The 22,382-nt window shown below is 48.4% G+C and overlaps 2 protein-coding genes across 8 annotated transcripts in view; both read right to left on the reverse strand.

The window, feature by feature from the left end:
- TOM1 (target of myb1 membrane trafficking protein) overlaps nucleotides 1-12,287 on the reverse strand; it is a 38,593-nt gene extending 26,306 nt beyond the window's left edge. Inside the window, exon 1 of one of the 3 annotated variants that reach the window (XM_073900323.1) lies at nucleotides 12,035-12,287. In XM_073900323.1, the coding sequence (XP_073756424.1) occupies nucleotides 12,035-12,086 (52 nt within the window). In that variant the 5' untranslated portion in view covers nucleotides 12,087-12,287. The remainder of the gene's footprint in view (nucleotides 1-12,034) is intronic. The other 2 variants (XM_073900324.1, XM_025881524.2) reach the window with 2 other exon arrangements.
- A 2,865-nt stretch (nucleotides 12,288-15,152) lies between these two features.
- The window catches only part of HMGXB4 (HMG-box containing 4), a 30,630-nt gene continuing 23,400 nt past the window's right edge, over nucleotides 15,153-22,382 (reverse strand). For 4 of the 5 annotated variants that reach the window (XM_073900326.1, XM_025881711.2, XM_025881709.2 and 1 more), the window contains 2 exons: nucleotides 17,773-17,895; nucleotides 15,153-17,284 (listed from right to left, as the gene is read on the reverse strand). In XM_073900326.1, coding sequence (XP_073756427.1) covers nucleotides 17,240-17,284; nucleotides 17,773-17,895 — 168 coding nt within the window. In that variant the 3' untranslated portion in view covers nucleotides 15,153-17,239. The remainder of the gene's footprint in view (nucleotides 17,285-17,772; nucleotides 17,896-22,382) is intronic. The other variant, XR_012380615.1, reaches the window with a different exon arrangement.

A 22,382-nucleotide genomic window follows, 5' to 3' on the forward strand; every position in this document is an offset into this window, starting at 1 on the left:
CAGATGATGATGACAACCCCCGCCACCAGTGTACTCACCCGACAGTAAGCACCAACTATGGGACCCAGCACTTCGCACTAACCCCTCACCACACCCTTAAGAAAGAGGATGAATAAACTGAGGAGCACAGAGAGGTCCGTACCTTGCCCACAGTCACACAGCTCACACACTGCAGAGCAAGAGATTCAGACTCAGCGAGGTCTGGTTACCAAATCTATACTGTTACCACTACCTTCTGTGCCTGGATGACAACAAACAGTGTGTTCAGGGGGTACAGAAGGTAGTGGGGAGCGCATGTGCCGACTCAGAGAAGGAAATGAGCCGGCTAATCCCGGCTCATCTTTTAAGGCCCTCACCCCAGTGCCAGCTCCTCAGTGTATCTGCCAACTGGGCGGACTGTGTCACCGTGACCTGTACTGTCATCCCGCACGGTGACAGTAACATTGGGAGGAACAGTGGCAAAATGACTGGCATTCGCTGACTGTCTGCTTGTCCAAGCTGCTCAGTAGACCTCCTCCCGGGTCACCTCCCCCCACTCCGTCCCGACCACGGAGGGGGGCAGCTGAGGTCCACTACCCGGAAGTGCAGGAGCGTGTGGCTCTGAACCCCTGCGCCTCTCACTCTGCTCGGGCCCTTCAAGGACGTCTCTACCCAACTAGGGCAGGCCCTGAGCTCTCGGGGGCCTCTCTCTCGCACCAGGGCCTTACCTCTGCTGGGACCGAGAGTAGAGGCTCGTTCAGTGTTTGTGGAAGGCCAGCAGCCCTCAGACTGCTTTGACGCTCTGGTTCCGCTCTGAGTACCTGCCCCCCTCCCTCCCCGCCCCACCCGCCCCGATGCCACACACTGTTTCTCAGATTGTAAGCTCCCCTCCCCCTTTCCACTTTGAACCCCTCTCATATTGGGGTGGCTCTTACAAACAATGACCTGCCAGAGCTCAGGTGCCAGTTTTTTTTCTTTTCATTCTCCATGGTGTCTGAGGTTCAACGAAATGTGGCTTGTAAGCAGTGAGGGATGGCCTTAAAGGCCAGTGACAACCTGCAGACCTGGTCCCACCCTAGGCTCCGACCCGGTCTAGGGCAGGTTCCAGACCCAGGGCAGAGAGATGCAAATAGGAGTCAGCTGACCATGATAAAGAAAACAATGACATGGCGGATCAGCTCGATTGGCTCCTATAGGCCTTCTTTGAGAGCCTAGCCCAGCAAGGGCGTACGCAGCCATGTTCCGTTTAGACCACATTTACTGAACACCATCTTTCCATCAGAAACACCGCCCTCTCATGTCACTCAAAGGAACCACAGTGATCCCTCCAGGGACTTCCTTCTAGGCTTTACTGTTTGGGGATTTTAAAAAACATTTATATACTTTTATATACTGGTACTGTGGCTAAGGCTTGTTTTTATTTATTTATTTATTTAAAGATTTTATTTATTTATTTGAGAGAGAGAGAATGAGAGACAGAGAGCACGAGAGGGAAGAGGGTCAGAGGGAGAAGCAGACTCCCCGCTGAGCAGGGAGCCCGATGTGGGACTCGATCCCGGGACTCCAGGACCATGACCTGAGCCGAAGGCAGTCGCTTAACCAACTGAGCCACCCAGGCGCCCTGTTTGTTTGTTTTTAAATAAGAATCCGATTCCTTACCTTTTAGAGATACACTGAAATATTTATGAGTGAAATGATACGATGTTTGGAATTTGCTGTAAGTAACACCCGCCCTCTGTTCGCTTCCCTGCTCCCTACCCATCCACCATCTGCCTCCATCCCCTGCCTAGTGCCCCTTATCCCACCCACCCACCCTTCTACTTGCTTTCTGTACACCTTCTTCCCGCCCATCTCCCTCGCATCCTCCTCTCTGCCCTCCCACAACATTCTCGGAGCCGTATTATTCGTCCAGCCCTGTGGCAGGTGCTAGAGGGGCAAAGATGAAGAACAGAATCCTGGTCCTACAGTGGTCAGGGATGACAGCTGGACAAACATTTTCAGAGCAGAGTGACATGACTGAGGCCAGCTCAGGGTGCTGGAGAGCCAGGAGGCAGGGGTGAACACCTGCAGAGGGAATAGGAAAGGTCTGAACTGAGCACAGAGCACAAGGCATCGGGGGAGGAGGTTTTTGGGAGAGGAATGGCATTTGCTGAATGAATGAATCAATGATGAGTCATGGAGGATGTTGGGAAGAAGAGGAGAGAAGAGGGGCTTGCAGGTCAGTCTCAGGCACCGGGGAGAAGTGACCTGAGGGAGGGAGAAAATCCCAGGGGGCGTGAGGCAGCCGGAGGAGAAAGGCGAGGCTGCTGAGGTAGAGGGAACTCTGCCAGCAGCCCAGGATGGCCCGTCCTCGAAGCGGGCACGGACCCGTGCCAAGACCCACAGCGGCAGACACTGTGCAGTCTACCCAGCAGCCGTCCTCCCTGCCCTGCCCAGAGTGCCAGTTCCGGTCCCCTTCGCGGCACCTGCTCCAGAAGTGGGCAAGAGACCCTGTTCTGGTTCCTGGGGGGGAAGAGGGCTGTCTGCTGGCCAGTGGTGGGGAGAGGCATCCCTTCTGGAACACAGAGGCACAGCTCAGGGAGGAGAAAGCCTTTTCTCCTCCTCCTTTTTTCCTCTCTTCTGGGAGGTTAGCAAGGGAATGTGGTGCCTGCAGCTTGGGCCCAGGAGGTGACAAGCTCAGGACAAACACCTTGGTATTTATTTATTTATTTATTTTTTACAAGATTTTGTTTATTTGACAGAGAGAGACACAGCGAGAGAGGGAACACAAGCAGGGGGAGTGGGAGAGGGAGAAGCAGGCTTCCCGCTGAGCAGGGAGCCCGATGCAGGGCTCGATCCCAGGACCCTGGGATCATGACCTGAGCTGAAGGCAGACGCTTAATGACTGAGCCACCCAGGCGCCCCACCCTGGGTGTTTAAAGACACTGTTGAACAAACCAACCCTGCAACTCCAGACCAAACTCGGCTGTGGGACCTGAGCTATCCTGGGCTGCACCGGGGCTTGGCAGGCAGGACTTGGGGTGGAGACCCGACTCAGGCCTTCTGTCCATACCCCCGGGTCCTGCTCCTTCAGGGCTCTGTGCTGGAAGCTTGTCCCCCTTCCAGGAATGTGCTCCTCCCTGCCTCCCCACCTTAAATCATGCTCCTAAGCCCAGCTCAAGGTCAGGTCACCATGAGAAGCCTGCCCTGACCGCCTAAAGGGCCTGCTCCTTCCCTCCTGGGGCCAACAGCATTTTGCACAGGTCCCAACTGTTAAGTTCTGCTTGGTGGGGCTGTTAAAATAACTACAGAATTGATTTCTTTGTTTCTGTCTCTCCCATTAGGCTGCGAGCTCAAGGGTGGAGATTATTATGGCTCAGGAATTCGGTACATCAGACGGGACCTGGCCCCTGATAAACCTGTGGTACATGTTTGCTGAGTAACTAACTGAATGAAGGATGAGGTCATACACACCAGGATAATAAACCTTTGTAACACTTTAATTTAAATGAAATACTCCCACCCTTTGGCCTCCATTGATCCCTTAGTAGATGTTGTGTAGAATCTTAATCTTTCTCCCAATTGGCAGTCCTTCGAGTATTTTTTTTAAAGATGTATTTATTTGTTTTAGAGAGAGAGTGAGCGTGCACATGCTTGAGCAGGGGCAGGGGCAGAGGGAAGGAGAGGGAGAATCTCCAGTAACCTCTGCGAGGAGCCCAACATGGGGCTCGATCTCACGACCCTAAGATCACGACCTGAGCCAAAATCAAAAGCCAGTGGCTTAACCGACTGAGCCACCGAGGCGCCCCTCCTTTGAATATTTTTAAAAAGTGCCATGTCCCCCCTTAATCTGTCCTCTGCACTAACGTCCTCAGTCCCTGCAACCATGCCACCCTAGACATGATCTCTAGAGCCTTGCCATTCTGACTGATCCCACTGGGGTGCAGACCAGCTCAGCAGTCCTTCTGGAAATGCAGCATGGGAACTCACTCACCTGCCCACACTGGATACTGCATTTGTATTAACGCACTCTGTGACTACGTGAGATATTTATTAATTCCACCTTGTGGAGCTGACTCCTACAGAATTTGTCCTTGTGAAAGGCACTCATTCTCCACTGGCCATAGCACTTAGCTCTTCCAGTCTCCCCTGCAGCCAGAAGTGGCTGATGACGCAGGTCTGGCCAGCTCCTGAGGAAGGTTCTGCTCCCCTGATAAGAGGGGTAGGGCAGCTGGCGCCTTCACCTGCGCCTCCTGCCACACAGGGACAAGTGACAAGCATGAGGATGAAAGCAATATGCTAATGATGGGGGTGGGGGAGAACTACAGAAAGAGCCATTACAAACAAAATCATTCCCGATGGACCCAGACATTTTCACTCATTGGGAAACCCGGCACCCTCCTTCCAATTCTAAGAGGAAGCAATGAGGTGAAAAAGTTAGGAGAGTGGGATCTGGACAAAGACAAATTCCACTTTAAGTCCCGACTCACTGGCTGTGGGACCCTGAATGAATTCCCCTTTCTTAAAAAAAAAAAAAAATGATTTATTCACTTATTTGAGTAAACTCTACACCTAACACGGGGCTTGAACTCATGACCCCAAGATCAAGCATCGCATGCACTACCGACTGAGCCAGCCAGGAGCCCCCAACCTGAAATGAATTCCTTGAACTCTCTGTACCTCAGTTTGTCCCCTGCAGAATGGGGATAAAGAAAACATTCACCTTCCAGGGTTGTGTGAGGAGGAAACGAGAGAATGCATTTCAAGTGCATTGAATCCTAGCACACAGCGATCATGAAAACAAATGTTATCGACTACAAAAATGTCAATAAAACTATGTTTGAAGATTTCAAGCACTCCACAAAATGGATTTTTTAAATTTTTTTTAAGTAGGCTCCACATCCAGCATGGAGCCCAACACGGGGCTTGAACTCATGACCCTGAGAGCAAGACTGGAGCGGAGATCAAGAGAAGGACGCTTATCCAACTGAGCCACTCAGGCGCCCCATACAAATTAGATTTTTAAGTCACATACATGCAGAAGCCATTTTTTCTCAGCAAGCAAACTGACTTGAGGCCTACACTCCAAATGAACAAGTCTCTCCAGACCCAGCATGGAAAGTTCTACCAGTTTCCTAAGTTGCTGAGCCATCCTTCCTCAAAACCCTGGCTCCCTCTCTCCTGCCACTCTAACCACAGTCCACAAGAGGAACTCTAAAATACCTTAAGAGGGCATTACTTCTGCAACCCACAATTTTAAAGCTGATGTAGCTAACTATAGTAGCTAACTGAAGAACAGTTCCGGTTACGAGGAGGAGGGTTTGGTAAACCTGTCCAGTAAGAGGAGCCAAGGCCGTGAAAGCAGAGGCTTGATGTGGCTGGCCCAGGTGCCTGTGGCATTCCCTTTCCCCCCTCCAACCTGTGAGTGTAAAAGATGTTACTGACGACACCCTCTCCCCTCCTTCAGTCCTTCTCTCTCTCATCTCTCTTTACCTGCTGAGATTAATTTATTTTATTGGATTGGCTCCTGCGAGTGTGGAGGCTTGGTAAGTTCAAAGTCTGTAGGGCAGGCCAGCAGGCTCGAGGCCAAAGGCTGTCTGCTGGTGGAATTCCCTCGTTTGGGGAAGCCACCTTTCTTCTATCAAAACCGGCACTTAATTAGACGAAGCACACCCACACTATGGAGAATCATCTGCTTTATTCAAAGTCTACTGATCTCATTTGAAAAATACCTTCACAGAAACATCTAGAATAATGTTTGACCAAATACCTGTGGATATCATGGCCCGGCCAAGTTGACACATAAAGTTAACCACCCCAGGGTTTATACTGCATCAACGCCAACAAGTTCCCATTGAACAGGGGACACCTCTGTTTGTTCTGAGATTCTGCGGGTCTCAGCCTCACGCAGTCTGGAGGGCTCTGTTCTCTTTTCCTCTCTCCCTTGTCCCTGGCTCTTCCCTTCCCTCCTCCACCTCCTCCACCTTCCCCGTTTGCGGAGGCAGGGGTCTCTCTCAGAGGTTTTGTCACTTGCCTGGGGGGCACAGAAAGGGCCAGGAAAGGGCAGAGCTGGTGCTGACACCAGATCTTCTGATGCAGGATCCAAGCTCTGACCCCATTCACACTGCTGTCATCGGAGTGACCAGAAGGTGCTACGCAGGATCACATCAGGTGGGCTCATGGGCAAACTTGGACATTGTTGGAGTTGTGTTTTTACTTGAACGTGGAAGAGAAAAACAAACATGAATTCCTTCATGATTTCATGGATATAATCACACAGGATGAGGTCATATTAACAATGGCGAGCCAATAAAAGGAAAACATTATGAAAATAAAATGAAAGGTGGCACAGGGCAGATATAAACCACAAAGGTGGTGCATGAGGGACAGAAGTCTGCAGAGTGCTAGCCTAGAGAGAGACCTCCTTGGTAAGGAGGTATAAAGAGTTAACTTGTCCTGAATCCCTGTTTCTCACGGCGGGGGGGCAATGGTCCCAAGCTAATTAGAAGACACTGAAGGTTTTGTTTTTTCTAAAACCAGAAGAGCGGAAATCCGGCACTTTATTCTTATTTCTTTGAGCTCAGTGAGGGAACAAAACCTATTCACCAGTTCTATCCGCAGGGTCAGGCAAAGGCTTTAATTCCCAAGGGAGAATGGGATCCACCCCACAGCCTGAAACCTGACCTGTCTATGAATGTGGCTGCCACCAGCCAGTGACTGCTCATTCGCCAGGGACAGCAAGACCAACACCAGAGCCACAGCCCTGGGTTGATACCTTGGCTCTGTCATAATTCAGACTATGCCCCAGCAATGAGGGTAACACCAGTAAAGAAATTGCAGCCGCTAACAGCTACGGACACTTACTATCTGGCAGGCCCTGGGCTGTGTGCTGCCCAACACAGCAACCTCCCAACACAGCAAAATGGCAACCACAAGTGATACGTGTAAAAAATTCTTATTTTACAGATGTGAAACCGAAGAACAGGGAGGTTATGTGACTCGCCCCAAGGTAACAAAGCTGATGGAGGCTGAAGCAGGACTCAGACCATCTGGTGTGACTCAAGAGCTCATCCTGGATACCTTACTATGCAGCCCCAGTTGACCCAAAGCCCTTTCTAGACATCATTCCCTGTTGTCCTCAAGACAGAGACTTGGGTTCTCAGCTCGTTCTAGCACTGACAGAGCAGGGACCCAGAGCTTTATGACATGAGCCCTCCACCCCCCATACCCCGAAGGGCACACTGTGGGAAGTAGGAGGGATTTAGACTTGGGAGGCCCAGGGCTGGAGCATCCTCAGACATCTGTGACGTGGGGTTCCCCACTCTGAGGAACACTGCCTTCCATCATTCTGCATCTGGCCAGCTGGTCTGATCCAGGGCGGCGAACTATGAACGCACGTGCCAGTTAAGTCTGCTTTTGTATGGCCCAAAGGCTAAGAATGGTTTTCACATCTTTAAATGGCTGAAAACAAATCCAAAGAGTATTATTTCATGACATGTGAAAATGATATGAAATTCACATTTTACTGCCCACAAACAGTCGGACTGGACTGGAACACAGTCTTGCCCATTCACCTACACACGGTCTATGCTGCTTTTCTGGTAGAGCGGCAGAGCTGAGCAGTCACAAGAGTCCACAGGCCCACAAAGCCGTAAACATTTACTTTCTGGATCCTTCCAAAAAGTTTGCAAATCCTGGTCTAGTCCTTCTTGGCAGCCACTGGGGGAATCCTCCTTACAGCCCCCCGCCCTCCGGCCTCTACCTCTGCCCCTCCAGTGGTGGAGAACAAGCAACACCGAGGCAAGGGGCTGGGGCTGTGTGTGCTGACCCTGAGAGCCCCTCTGGTGACATCGCTCTCTGCCCTCCGAGTCTGCGGAGTCGCTCTACCACTCCTCTCGAGGCCGTTAGTTCCTTTCCTCTCTCTGGGGCCCACCCTTCCCCGTCCTCCTCCGTCCCCTTGGCTGCTCCTCCTCAGTGCTCTGGAAGGAAAGGGAGAACGGCAGCACGTTGCAGGCAGGCTACAGGCAACGGCGAGGGGGATGTGCCATTGGTAGGAGCAGAACTGGAGCTGGGCCCAGGTCTCCTGCCTCCCAGCTTGCCGTTCCCTCGACAACATCGCTTGGGCGGCCAGTGTCCAGCTCCATCACTCCCAAAATGGCTCTCCAGAAGGCCCGAGGTGTTCTCTCTACTAACACCTGGGGTCTCCCTTCTATGATTCCTTCCTGTGGCTCCCCTGGCTTGGCCTTTGTGGATCCCCAAGGGCAGCTCTGCCTGACTTCTTCCCCTCTCCCATCCATCCCAGGACTCAGCCTTAGGCACGGAGCTCTCCCGTCATGTCCAGCAGCCACCACGTCCAGCCCAAGCCCTGGGAGCTGGTCCTCGGGGACTGCCCATGTTGATAGCATCTGTTGAGCACAGTGTGCTTTCTGAGTCAGTCGGGTCTCTGACTCAAAGCGCCAGGGCTGGGCTGATAGTCAGAAACGGGCCATGCACTTCTTGGGTCGCCTTCTGACATCTGTCTTCAGAGGATACTGGAAAGGGTTTTGAAATCCTTGCAAGGAGAGAGCTGTGTCAGTGCCACCTCGTACTAATGACCTGGCCACAGGCTGCTGCACTTGGGAAGCTCTCCTACTGAACGATAAGGCTGAGTGACCTGGCAGTGGCACGGACTCACGTGAACTGTGGAACGTGGAGGGCTGGACTAATGTAAATTCCAAATAGGTACCGATCGGCCAGATACAGCGTGGTGAGGGGTAGGAGAGGACAGGGGCTCTGAGCCAGAGAAACCTGGGTCTGGATCCCGACCCCAAGTAACTGTGAAATGGTATGTTCCCTCACACTTACTTTTGGTGAAATGGAAAAAATAGCAAAACCTTGCAGCGTCACCGTGAATATTAATAACCAGGCATGGTCCGTGGCCCATGGTATTTGCTCCCAGGATGTTACTTTCTTTTTCTCCTTTCTTCCCTCTTATTATGGGCCCGGGACCATGCCAGGTGCCGAGGGTCCTGACCAGTAGGGTCCAGTCCTGGTTCTCAGGAAGTCTAGTCTAGCTGGGGAGACACACATGCACAAGTTCTAACAGAACGGGACAGTGCTCTGTGAGCGTGCGATGGTGGAAATAATAAAGACAATGGTGGGGACAGCAAGAACTAATGTTTTCCGCACACTCACAATGTGCCAGGCACTCCCGGGGAGGCTGGGGGGCGGCTTGCTTCATTCTCACCACCACCCGGAGAGGTGCTGGATGCTCTTGTAGCCACCATTCCAGCCAGGAGGAAGTGGAGGCTCAGGGCCCAAAGGCAGAGAGTGAAGAAGCCTGAGGAGCGGGGGAGATGCAAGGGCACGAAAGCAATGGCTGGATCTGAAGGGGTCAGGAAAGGGGTCAGGGAAGGCCTCAGGGAGGAGGTGACAGTGCCTGAGCTTTGAAGGATGCACGCTGGAGCAGGCACGCCGGGGAGAGGGAGCAGCAAACAGAAAGGTGCTTGGGTGTGTGGGAGGATGTGGGCTTTGTGAGTTGAGTGACACTCACCCCTGATGAGCATCACTGGAACTCTCTGTGCTCAGGGAGGCCAACTCTACAGAGCCCTACTTGCAATAAAGGGGATGGAGTCAGCAGCCTGGAGATTCTTTTACTCCTACAGCTTATAGAACTACTAGGTCATCAATAATCACAGCCAATCAGCAGTCCTTCCACCTCTTTCTCTAAAAGAAACATATGGACTACTGAAGGCAAGGCGCCTGGGTGGCTCAGTCAGTTAAGCGTCTGCCCTCCGGCTCAGGTCATGATCCCAGGGTCCTGGGATCGAGTCCCACGTCGGGCTGCCTGCTCAGCAGGAAGTCTGCTCCCTCTGACTCTACCCCCTCTTGTGCTCTCTCTCTCTCTCACTCTCTGAAATAAAATCTTAAAAAAAAAAAAAAAGACTCATCTTTATTAAAAAAAAAATACTGGACGGCATTTAGGAAAATGGCAGCTATTCTTCATTTAATTCTACTTTTAGAACCTCTTCAGCTTTGCTTTGGTTTAACTTTCATGATTTCTTGGGTTCTGGGGAGTTCATCACAGCTTCACTACCAATTCCCTGGGGGCTTGGGTGAGTCAGAGTCTCCTCCTGTGTAAAATGAAGGGGATGGGCTAGAATGGAGCTTTTCAACATGTGGTTTCCAATCCAGTGGCATTAGCCTCTCTTGGGAATTTGTTAGTAATGCATATTCTAGGGCTCACTCCAGAACCTAGAGTCAGAAACTCTGGGGGTGGGGCCCAGCCATCTGTCTTTAACAAGTCTTCCAGGGAATTCTGAGGAGAACCCTGAGTTAGAAGACCCCCAGTGTAAGGACCCCTTCAGTAGTAAAATTTGGTTTGGGCTCTAAGCTATTATAACTTAGTAGCATTTTCTCTGGGCAGAGTATTTCTTGTGACAGACAGGCAACCCTCAGGATAAGAAGAGAAGCTGTTTTCTTTGACAAACTAAGGCCCAGAGCTCAGGTGAGCTTTTCTAGAAAGGTTCAGAAAATGCGGCTGACTTTGAAGGTAAGAAGTAAGAAGTCTCCAATTTGGCATGTGATGAAAGAGTGGTATCTGTTGTTGGAGAAATAAAGATGAGGGGAGAGCCGTTTTCTCTTTTCAGCTCCAAAACAATGACTCATTGCGGGGTGTGCGTGGCCAGGAGCCGGGAGGGTGTTCCTCAGAGGGCAGCCTCCCCTTCTCTGGTCCAGGAGCTTTCTGGCTGTAAATAGATCCTGGACTTCCCCCCACCCCCCTTGGACAAATTTGATTACAAAACCTCAGAAGGGCCACAGACAGCCATGGTGCTGATTACATCATAGAGCTGGGGTGACAGTTAAGTGAGGTTTGGCTTCCAAGACAGTAAGAGAGGAAAGAATGTCTAAAAGTTCCAATTTTTCCAGTCTGGACTGAATGCTAAAGGCCATCAAGAGGATGAAGGAAGAATTTCACAGTACTGGCCACAGTTTCCTAATTCGAGGAGGCACATCCAGACTGCCCCTGGGGAAGTGTTAGCTGTTTGGGCCAGGGCCTGTGGTTCTTCCCTCTGTTGGTGCACGACAAGGAGCACCTATGAAACCCTCCGCCCAGCTATTTCCAGGGATTCCCGACCCTCACTTGGTGGTATCTCAGTGACAATGCGGATAAATTTTACCACTTTCTTTTATATAGCAGGGCTACCTGCCAGGCACGGTTCTAAGTACTTTACAATTATTAATGAGCTGAACCTTCACAACAACCCCACGGAAGCAGGGCCCATTAATATACCCCTAATTACAGGGAGGAGGCAACGTCACAGAGCTAGTAAGTCTCCCGTCAACAGGGGGCAGGAGAGCCAGGAGACCTGGGCTCCCAGGGAGTCTGTGCCTCCGGCCAGGGTGCTTGGCCCACCCGTCTACTGAGAAACGAGGGAGGCGGAACCAGGTAGTTCCTGAGATCACTTCCAGCTCGAGGAGTCTGCGACCGTGCGGTCGACCTGCTGCTGGTCTGGCAGGTTCGCCAGCGTCTGGCCCGGCCCCGGGAGTAGCAGGGTTGCCTGGCCCCGTCCCCACAAGTCGCCCGCCCAGACGCCAAGCCCCGGTCTCCTGGTCCTGAGAGAAGGGACTTATAGCCCTTCTCCGGTATCCGTGTCCCGAGAGCGCGGCGAGCCAGGAGGGAGTAGGCAAGAGCCTAGGCGCCACGCCCCGGGCTGGGGAGGCGACGAAGGAGACAGGCCGGGGCCCCAAAACGGTAAAACCACGCAGCCCCTTCCACCCCCAAACTTTCTCCCTGGATTCACCGACCCCAGCAGCCACACATTGGCTGAGCCGCGGCCGCCCGGACCCGCGCTCTCTCTTTAGCTATTGGCTGACGTAGGCATCCATCACAAGTCGAGCCTTCCTAATGGACCATGGCTTTTGTCAATCAAGGTAGGCGGGAGGCTGGGCGGGGCCAGGTCGGGGAGAGACACGCCAGCCTCGTTCCCCTCCCAGCCTCCCTCCAGAGGGTGGCTTGGGATCTGGAGGGGCCCCGGGGGACCGAGACCGGGTGCGGGGCCCTGCGGCGGGGCTAGGCGGGGCTCCGGGGACTCACCGATGCGCTGTCCCACCGGAGAGCTGAACGGATTCCCCAGAAGAAAGTCCATCGCCGCGGCTGCCCCAGCCACCAACCCGGGGAATCAGCTGACAGCAACCGCCAGCGACGCCGACCCGTCACGTGACGTGCCGGACGGTCCGCGAGGAGGCGTCCGTGGAGGCGGGGCGTAGGGAGTCGAGCGCGGCCACAGGCCCCGCCCCTGGCGTGGAGGGTCGGGTGCCGGGAGTCGGAGGGCGATGACCTCACTGCCACTCACTCGGCGTCTGCGGACATCGCGCACGATGTAGGGCTGGGCGGATCTGGGGGCGAGGCCTCTCCAAGCCACGCCCCAGCTTTTTTTTAAGGGTGCTGCTGTCAAACGGTCGCAGAGCAGGGAAATGACTTGGGTAAGGTTACACAGCAAGCTCAGACCAGTTCTCACCCTAGTGACCTCACTAGACTACGCCCCCGTCGCTGGGGTTGACAGCATCTCTGGCCTGTTGTCTCCCTGCCCTGATAGAGCTCTTCCTATCTGATGTCCAGGCCTCCCTGTGGCAAGATGTATGCTGCTTGCAGCCCACATTCGCTTATCTCAAATTGGAAGGCAGCACCAGGGGATTGCTATCCCTTGACAGAACCAACTCAGTGACCTGCAGCGAGGAATGGGCTAGAGCCCAGAGTGGCAGAAAGCACCCAGATGTAGTCATTAGTGGGGCCCGGGACTCATCTCTACCATTTACTGTGTGAGTCAGACAGCGAGCTTCCATTTTTTCCGGATGCTGGAATTAGATCAAAGACTGTACACCTTTCTTTTTTTTTTAGGTCACAGGCTCCTTGGAGAACTTGAAGAAAACCACCAATCTTTTGGAAGAAAAAAGGGCAGAGATACAATTTAACTTCAGGGACTTTCTGGGGTCCCCGAAGACAGTAGTAGACCCCAAGTTAAAAATTTTAAGACTCTCAAAGGCCCTTCCTAGTTCTAGGATTCTAATATCTTCTTCAGCCTTCCTATGTACCAGGTTTTAGGTATTTCACCCACACATTAGATCAGATCTGACCTATTACGTTTGTTTGTTTGTTTGTTTTTAATCATATGTAGTCCAAAAGATACAATAACCACTGCTTTGGTAGTCTGGGCTACTGCAGGGTGGCTTTCATATTTAATTGATCACAGTAATTGTGATTTTAATTAGGCTAGTAAATTGTACAAATTTAGGATGATGGAGAACCTAAATTAAAACTTAATCACTTCCTTATGTTATCTTGTTTGAGCAGCCACAGGGGCTGATAACTTTACTGTACAGTGTAAGAACTTTATGGAAGTCTTGTACTCCTGCGCTTTGAAGTGTTTTAATAATGCTCATGAGACCTATTCATAAATGCCCTTCTCCCCACCAGTCTAGCTACTCTGTGAGGGCTGGGATACTGTCTACTTTGCTCACCACTGTTGTCTAGCGTGGTGACTAATATATGAAAATTTATTTTCAAAGGTTTTATTTGAAAGACAGAACACGGGTGGGGGAGGGGTAGAGGGAGAGGGACAAGCAGACCCCCCTCTGCCTCTCTCTCTCTTTTATGAATAAATAAATAAAACATTAAAAAAAACCAAACAAACTAGTGATTGTTAAGGGGCACCTGGCTGGCTCAGTTGGTAGAGCATGTGACTCTTGTTCTCAGAGTCCTGAGAACGTATTTTTTTTTTTTAAGATTTTATTTATTTATTTGACATAGAACACGAGCAGGGGGGAAGGGCAGAGGGAGAGGGAGAAGCAGACTCCCCGCTGAGCAGGGAGCCGGATGTGGGACTTGATCCCAGGACCCTGGGATCATGACCTGAGCCGAAGGTAGGTGCTTAACTGACTGAGCCACCCAGGTGTCCCCAGCTTATTTTTTTAAGTGTTTGCTAACAAGGAACAAACTCATTTAGTAAACAGTGTTTTAATTTTTTAAGTATTTTAGTAATATTGATATCAAATGCCTTCTTGAGGGCAAATATGTCCCTAAGACTGACATATTGCTTAAATGGGATGTAACCTGTTATATCCTTCAAGTCCTTTTAGACAAAAATCAAGATCCTCTACCTCCAAAGTTGAAAGACAATAGTATGACAAGAAAAGTGAGGCCTGTCTAGTAAAAGCCAGCGAGGACAAGCAGACATTTGAACGATGGAAAAGTCTTGGGTAGTCTTCCTATGATCTCATTTGCTCAGGACTGTCGATAACAGAGAAGGATTCTGATGGATTCCATACACAATCCGACTGTGAATGTGGTTTGGGGCGGAAGAGAGCCTAGGCCCTGGGTCAGCTGTGCCCGTGTGCTGCTTCTGGCTTTGCCATTTACTAGCTGTGCGACCCAAGGAAGAGCACTTTTCTGCATCTGTCTCATTTGTAAAGGGGGTAACACTCATAAGGCTCGTGGGAGGATTAAGAGAGAGAAAACATGCAAATCGCTCTTTCCTAGTCACTCAGCAGTCTTGGTCTCTTTCTTGTAGCCTCTCCCTAAGAGGTCAGCCTTCCCATTGATCAAATAGTGCACCATTTCTGACTAGTAACACCTTGGGTTTGCATTGAAATTTTTACCTTGAGAGGTCAGGTCTCCATATATTAACTGTTCACAGTGTTACTAGACACTCATGTCAGGCTGGCTGGCCGCAGGCTTGGGGGTGGGAGTGACCTTAACACTTCTTTACTGGTGGGACTTCAGATGCCCATAAGGACTTAAGTGACCTATCCAACATCACTCATTTAGTCAGGAGAGGACTGACAACAGCATGAAATATATCATGTCTAAGCACATGGTTCAGATGTGACCCTTAATACACGACTGCTATTTTCCTGTGTTAGGCCAACACTGTGGTGTACATACAATTTCATTTATCAGTGAATAGAGCTTCTTATCAGAGTCACTGGTTTTTAGTTTGCAAGAGAGAGAACACGAGACTCTACAATGTAAAAGTTAATAGAGACAGAGCAAGATGTATGTTAGGAAAACGGCTAAGATCAGAAACTTGGCCTCTAGTCCAGATTTTTCTTTTTAAGAAAATCATGGTGGGATATGGGTGGAAAATGACAGGTTTTAGAATTTCACAGCAACTTGGTCAGGAACAGGGAAAAGATACCTGAGACCGGACTAAAAATATTAAAAATGTGATTTTTAATAATATAAGTACAAAATTTTATTTCTTTATACAACTGTAATGGGATTTGGATCAAACCGCTAGAATTTATTTAAAAAACAAAATAAAACAATGATATAAAAACTGCAAGAAGGTCTGAATCCAAAGTTTTTCCTCTAGTAGTACCAAATACCACAAGGTACAGATTATTATACAAATGTGTACAAATTTAAATACAAATACAATAGGGTTGGGTTTTAAAGGAAAACAAACAAAAAGCAGGTCCTCATCAGGATTTCATTAATGTGCACAAATGACAAGGGTAGGATTGACTTCTTCCGTACTAATCCGTGTCTTCAAGGCCCCTTGTTGATATACCCTGTGTCAAACAGGAAACTTCCATGGGTACGGATGAGGCATGGCACAGGGTCTAACACATGAAATCAAACCCAGATTTCGGCTCTTCTTGATTTTGGTTCCCAAACATACCCGTTTCCTTCTGTTTCCCCAATTAAACTTCACAACTGCTCTGAGCTGAGGGCTGATCAGCAGCCAGAGTACCATCAGGAAACAAAGCCCTGTGACCACACTGGTGGGGAGAAGGGAAGGGATTAAGTCAGATGCAGGCTGGCTGCACGGTCCTCAAAGATCTACTTTGATGCTGTAGTGCTCCGTCTAGGCCAGGGGAAGAAAGCACAGTTACCCCGGAGCTTGGTTTTGGCAGGGAATCTCACACCAGATTGAAAAACAACCCTGAAGTGCTCACTGTCTTCTTTGGAACTGGGAAGTAAAAGTCTGGTTCTTTGGAAAAGTGGGCAGCTGGGAATGGTAACATTCCTTTTAACTTTGCTTTCTTGACATTATTGAATTATAAAGAATTAGAATCCCGACATAATTATTCCTTTTTGAGGCACAATACCTTAAAATGTAGATGCTTTGGAGTTCTCAGAGGAGACCAGAGGAAAGAAGGAGGGAAGAAATGACAAATCTGTATCTTCCACATGCTGTTGCTGGTGGAGGCTTTTGTTATTAAATTATATATACAGAAATTTACAGGATAAATTAAAATCTAAGAGATTTTAAAGAGTTAAATACACATAATTAAAACACATTCACACGCTCACATAAATAAACCTACATGAGAATCTAGTACTTTCTTTTGCAATTCACTTATGTGTGGAATGCAGAACACTGGGTATCTATCTGCCCACCAGGGGAGCCAACAGGATGAACCCACGAATCATGCTGGGCAAAGTTCATCTTCCCCAACCATCAGGCAACTAAGCAGCAAAACCTTTGAGGACTCAGTGACTGAGCTAATGCTGCCAATGGAAGATATCAGCAATTTGTTCTGTAGATGGAATATTCTGGGTCAGCTCACAATATATGCAATTCAACTTGTGCAATAGCAGCTTTACCCTCTCCAAGGTGTTTTATGCTGCTGGGGCTCACGTAACTCCTTGGCCCCTACTGAGGCTGCTAATGGTACCGATGATTACAAGAAATTTTGAGACACGGACACCTGTATAGCAGGAATGGGAATGAACCCCCTACGAAGTTCACCTAAGCCACTGCAGTAACTGTACGATGGGAACGATTTCATCACTTCCTATCTAGGTCACTTAAGTTGAAAGGCTTTGTACGTTCAGTCAACTAGCATCTTCCCATAATCTTTCCTATTACATTTCCGACAGTAAGACAGGTAAGGCAAATGGTCAGTGATGGGTCTGGAGGTACAACTGAGTTTGGAAAAAAATCACATTTTAGCTGTCCATAAAGAGATGCCCTTGGCACCCAGAACAAGCCCCCAGCCCCCAAGTTACATTGATTTTTAAGGCAGATTTATCCACCACAGGAGAAAAAAGAATCCCAAGCCCATATTCATGCCAAGGTTTCTTCTTGGCTAAACCTTTGCCATTTCATAAAATTATTAAAAGCAAAGTAGTTGCAGTCCTATGTATATATTGTACATTATATATATATATATATGTATATATATAAAAATTTAAAACCTACACCTGGAGGCCAGTGAAGGGATCTGGAACAGTCATATATACACAAACCGGCAATGGGGGAGGATAAGGTCTCTGTCCCGGGACGCCTTGCTGTCACAGTCCAGGCATGATGTAAGCAATGTTGTCTAGTGTGTTTGACTGCAAAACAAGGGAAAAGGTTCAGCTGAAGGGTACTTGACCTTAGGTCCCCGAGACCTATTTCTTTGTTCAGAGGCAAGAGATGAGAAAGGAAACTGGGAGTTAGAGAAAGCAGCGGGAGCCGCACCCTGCTGTCTGCTCTGCTAGGAGCCTCTCTGCTGGCTCTTCCCATTAATCCTCGGAGAAAAGGCAGAAGACTCCTGTACTTTCTTTGTGTGTAGAAGAGCAACTAGGCCACAGAGGCGTTGCAGCCCCTCCAGGGCGAGAAGGCTTCCCTCCAAAGGACTGTTTAGGGAAATGGCAGGATTTCTAGCTGCCCTGAAGGCATGGCCTGTGCTCAGCAATACGGTACCATGTTTGTGGGCCAAGAGACAGAGGGAGAACCATTTGCCAGGAAGCCTTATGAGCCTGGGCTCGACAGAGCTCATTAAGGCAGGACCTCTGCGGCTCCCGAGGGGTCTGGTTGAAAAAATCCAAGGAAAACTCACCAAGACCTGCTTGGGACAGCCGTTCAGTTCAGGTAGTTGTGTGGTCAGACAGGCCAAGGGGCCAAGCGCACAGATAATGGAATCCAGAAGCACTGACAAGCTGCCGGACACGGCCACCATGCCCTGAAAGGAGAGCAGTAAGGGTTGTGACTCGAGTCCCACTCCTGACACGCCTCCTCCACATTCTGGCAGCTTTCCTCACACTGTTCTTGACGTCTTGCCACTTCTCTGCAACTTGCAGCAGAAATGAGAAGGTATCTGCTTTGAAAACTCTGTAAGTTGTTTAAAAAGAAAACTTCTACAGTACATTCCCAGGTTCCTTTTCTATATTCCCAACCCACCTTACCCTCTGTGCGACCTAAGGTCAGTCACCTAGACTAACCCACCCCGGAGAGCTCCTGGGAAGATTTGTGGAGGTCGTGTGTGCAAAAGTACTTTTCTTATGAACTCCACGAGTATAGCTCAAATGTGATAACTATGAGAGTTCTACAGCCCTACCCAACTAACATGTGACACACACATACGTGTACTTTTCCACCTACGTGGCTTTTTGATAGCTGACGATACCACTTTTCTGGGTTGAACTGTTAACTCTCAGAAAGAAGTGAATTGAGTTCATGTCAAATTTTAACATCTTGCACAATTCATAATGTCTCTCTCTGTGATTCAAATAGATAAGAAACAAGACTGCTTGCTGCCAGTGCGCCTGCCCAGCTCTGGTATCATCTGCTTTACCTAGAAGCACTGGGGTACTATGCCATCTAGGGAGACAGCACAGCACAGTCCTTCAGAGAATGAGCTCTGGGCTCAGGACTGCTGGGTCCCCCACTCACTGCTTCTGTCCTGGGGCAAGATGCTTCCTATGCTGTGCTGTAAACGAGCCTACGCAGAGGGGATTAAGGGAAATAAAAGCTATAAGGTATTTGGGATGGTCCCAGTTACATGGTAAGTGCTCAAAAAGTATCAGTAGTTCTTCTCATTATTACCAAAATCTTCGTCTCCCAAACGGCATTTCTGTCTGCCTGCTAGGTCTCTCACTGTGTTTCCAGATCTCAACATGCTGTAAAGAGAAATCACCTCCTCTCCTCCTAGAATCCCTTCTCTGCTAAAGTCACCCCCCCTCACACGACTATCCAGTCTCAAGGCCTTGCCATCGCTGACTCTTTTTTCCCCCTATCCTAAGGAGGCTTCCCTCTCCTCCTCCCAAGGGAGGTGGTGCAGCAAGGGGTCAAGATTAGCCTGGACCTCAAGGTCGTGCCCCCAAATTCAAGCCTCTGTTTTAGCCCTTGGGGCTGAACTCCAGAGCAAGTTACTTAGTCTGTTTTTTTCTTCTGTAGGAGAGGGGGAACACAAATTCTGCCCCATGTAGCTGCAGTATGAATTACATGAAAGAATCCACAGGAAGCACCTGAACCAAAGCTGGCTGAGGCAGCAACCAGTTAGCAATTAATAGCATTATTCCATTACTTTTGCCCTATAGTTAATTACAGCTAATATTTTATATCTGACTCTCCTAATGAATTATAAACAACTTGAGGGCAGGAATCATGTCCTATTCCTTTTTATATTCTCTCAAGAACTGCTGGTGTTCTGCACACAGTAAGCCCTCCATAAATATTTGTTGAATTAATTAAAATCTTTGTCATTTCTGGACTGCATTACTGTTACATAACGTCTCCCCAGTTCTGGTCTCTTTTCACTCCCAATCTGAAATAGAAGATATTTCCAGAGAAAACCAAATGCAAGCTCTGATCACATCCCTCCCTACTCAAAAAAAAAAAAAAAAAAAAAATCCCTGTAGTTCCTCCGTAGCAGAGTATAAACATTTGAGAGCGTCCAAGGCCTTCTATAATTTGGGCTACGGCCTTAATTTTCAGCCTTCCTCCACCTTACATGTTGGATGTTCTAGATTTTCATCATTTTAGCAGTAAAACCCTTTTTGCAAACAAAGCCTGATGTTGAAGAAACAAAACAAACAAGCAATGGGAAAACAAAAAGAGAAAGATGGGGCGCCTAGGTGGCTCAGTTGGTTGAATGTCTGACTCTTGGTGTCGGCTCAGGTTGAGATCTCAGGGTCCTGAGGTCGAGCCCCATGTCGGGGCACCGCACTCAGTGTGGAGTCTGCTTGAGATTCTCTCTCCCTCTCCTTCTGCCCCTCTCGCTCGTGCTCTCTCAAATATATGAAATCCTTAAAAGAGAGAGAGAGAGAGAGAGAGAGAGAGAGAGAGGGAGAGGGAGAGAGAGGGAGAGAGAGGGAGAGAGAGGGAGAGAGAGGGAGAGAGGGAGAGAGGGAGAGAGGGAGGGAGAGAGAGAGAGAGAGAGAGAGAGAGAGAGAGAGAGAGAGAGAGAGAGAGAGAGAGAGAGAGAGAGAGAGAGAGACGCAAACCAAGAAACAGACTCTTAACTATAGAGAACTGATGGTCACCAAAAGGGAAGTGGGCAGGGGGATGGGTGAAACAGGTGATGGGGGTTCAGGAGTGCATTTGTTGTGATGAGCACCAGGTGAGGTATGAAGTGTTGAATCACGATATGGTACACCTGAAACTTCTATTACACTGTATGGTAACTAACTGGAATTTATTTTTTTTAATTTTTAATTGTTTTAAAAGGTTTTATTTATTTGTCAGAGAGAGAGAGAGAGAGAGAGCATAAGCAGGGGGAGTGACAGGCAGAGGGAGAAGCAGGCTCCCTGCTGAGCAACAAGCCCGATGCAGGGCTTGATCCCAGGACCCCGGGTCATGACCTGAGCCGAAGGCAGACGCTTAACCAACTGAGCCACCCAGGCGTCCCAATTAACTAGAATTTAAAAAAAAACTTAAATGAAACCCTGATATGGAATCCCAATATATAAAACAGCTAGAAGATCTGGTTAAAGTGGGAGTGGGGTCTACGGCCCCAGTGGGGCTCCTTTCATCCATCTCTGCAGGAGACTGCAAAGTCAAGAAAGAGGGATGTGCACCATTTTCTGGTTTTGGAAGGTCTCTCTCCAAAGTCTCCACGAGACAAAACCCTCCAGATCCTTTCAGGCCCTGTTGGAAGAGTACCTCCCTTTGACAAAACCTCTCCTGACTCCCACTAACTCTCTTTGTTCTCTAGCTACTCTCACTGCATCAGCGAGCACAGAGCAAAGAGGGAGACAGGGTGAGGAGCAACGCATGCTGGGCTCTGCCACAGTGTGTCGACTTGTAATAGTCACTTAATTTTATTAGGTTCCTGGTATCCAATCTATAAATGAGTGACTTGTAGAAATCAATGTTCCTTAAAGCATAGTATGCAATTTCAGGTGGCATATAGGTGTACATTTAATTATTTGATATACCCATTGTGATGTACTATATTAGAAAAATATTAGAATATCAGACTTGTGACATCAAGGATATCATTGTGAAAGCATGGATAGATTTATTCAAATAAAAATATAAGGTAAATAACAGTGTGAGTGGTGCAAGGAAATTGCAAAATCGTGAAGATATACGCAAGTGACTGAAGTCTGGGAAAAAGCGGCCTGGAGGGGGATGGAGAATTATGCTAATGTGTACAGAGTTTCTTTTGGGAGTAACGAAAATGTTCTAGAATTAGGTAGTGATGGGGCCACGATTCTGTGAGTATACTGAAAACCGCTAAATCCTACAGTTTGAAAAGGTGAACTTTATGGTGTGTGAATTAGATCTCGATAAGACCATTTGTTACATAAAATAAAGTGGCTGGAAAACCTGTGCAAGTCTTTCCCTTTTCTGGTCACATGTATGTGTGACTCTCTCCAAGCAGCTGCTCACAGAGGCCGGCTTCTTTTAGTTGCAGATTATATATATGCTCTACCTTTCCAATGAGACTCGAAGTTTCCTAATGATATCAGCAGGAAACCATCAGGAAGAGCATCAGATTTTCTACTCCCCCACGTTTTAGAATGTCTAGGTACTCAACAAATATTTGCTCAACTAAATGGAAATATCAGGGGAAGTGTGGAATATGGAAGGGGCATAAAACAAATCATTTTTACTTCTAACTTTTCAGGAAACTAAGAATCACTAAATATGAAAAATAAATAAGGATCCCAGAATATTTTACTCTGGAAATATCTATATCTATTTAAATATCTGGGTCTATATGAAAATACCCTAGTTGTTTTGATATCTGCAAAGTTATTGAAATTAGTCAAAAAACCTGGATAACCTTCATCTTTTGTGGCTTTTGCCATTTTATTTGTTGAGTAATGATTCGACTTCCACAGAGAAGCAAGTGAATAGTTTTATATTCCTACACTGATTTCTCAGCTTAGAAACGGCTTTAGCAGCTGAGACTGATTTACTTGCTGGAATGTCCTATTAGGACCCAGTGGAAAACTGAAATACTACACTATTGTATTAGCCAGGGGGGCAATATGATTAGAAACTGAATATGGTAATAGAAATGGAACATGACAGCTTTGCAGGTTAAGTGATTTTGAAACTGAAGCTTAAAAGGACAAAGATCTCCCCAGGGCACACAGTGCTGTATAATTCAACGTGGAGTAATGAAGAGCTTGAGAATCTCAATTTCCCTATTTGTTACCTATTTTCTTTCCTTTCTTTCTTTTTTTTTTTTTTAAGATTTATTTATTTATTTTAGAG

The sequence above is a fragment of the Callorhinus ursinus genome, unplaced genomic scaffold (assembly GCF_003265705.2).
Source record: "Callorhinus ursinus isolate GAN/ISIS: 27379988/994484 unplaced genomic scaffold, GSC_fseal_2.0 scaffold14, whole genome shotgun sequence".
In the NCBI taxonomy this organism is placed as follows: domain Eukaryota; kingdom Metazoa; phylum Chordata; class Mammalia; order Carnivora; family Otariidae; genus Callorhinus; species Callorhinus ursinus.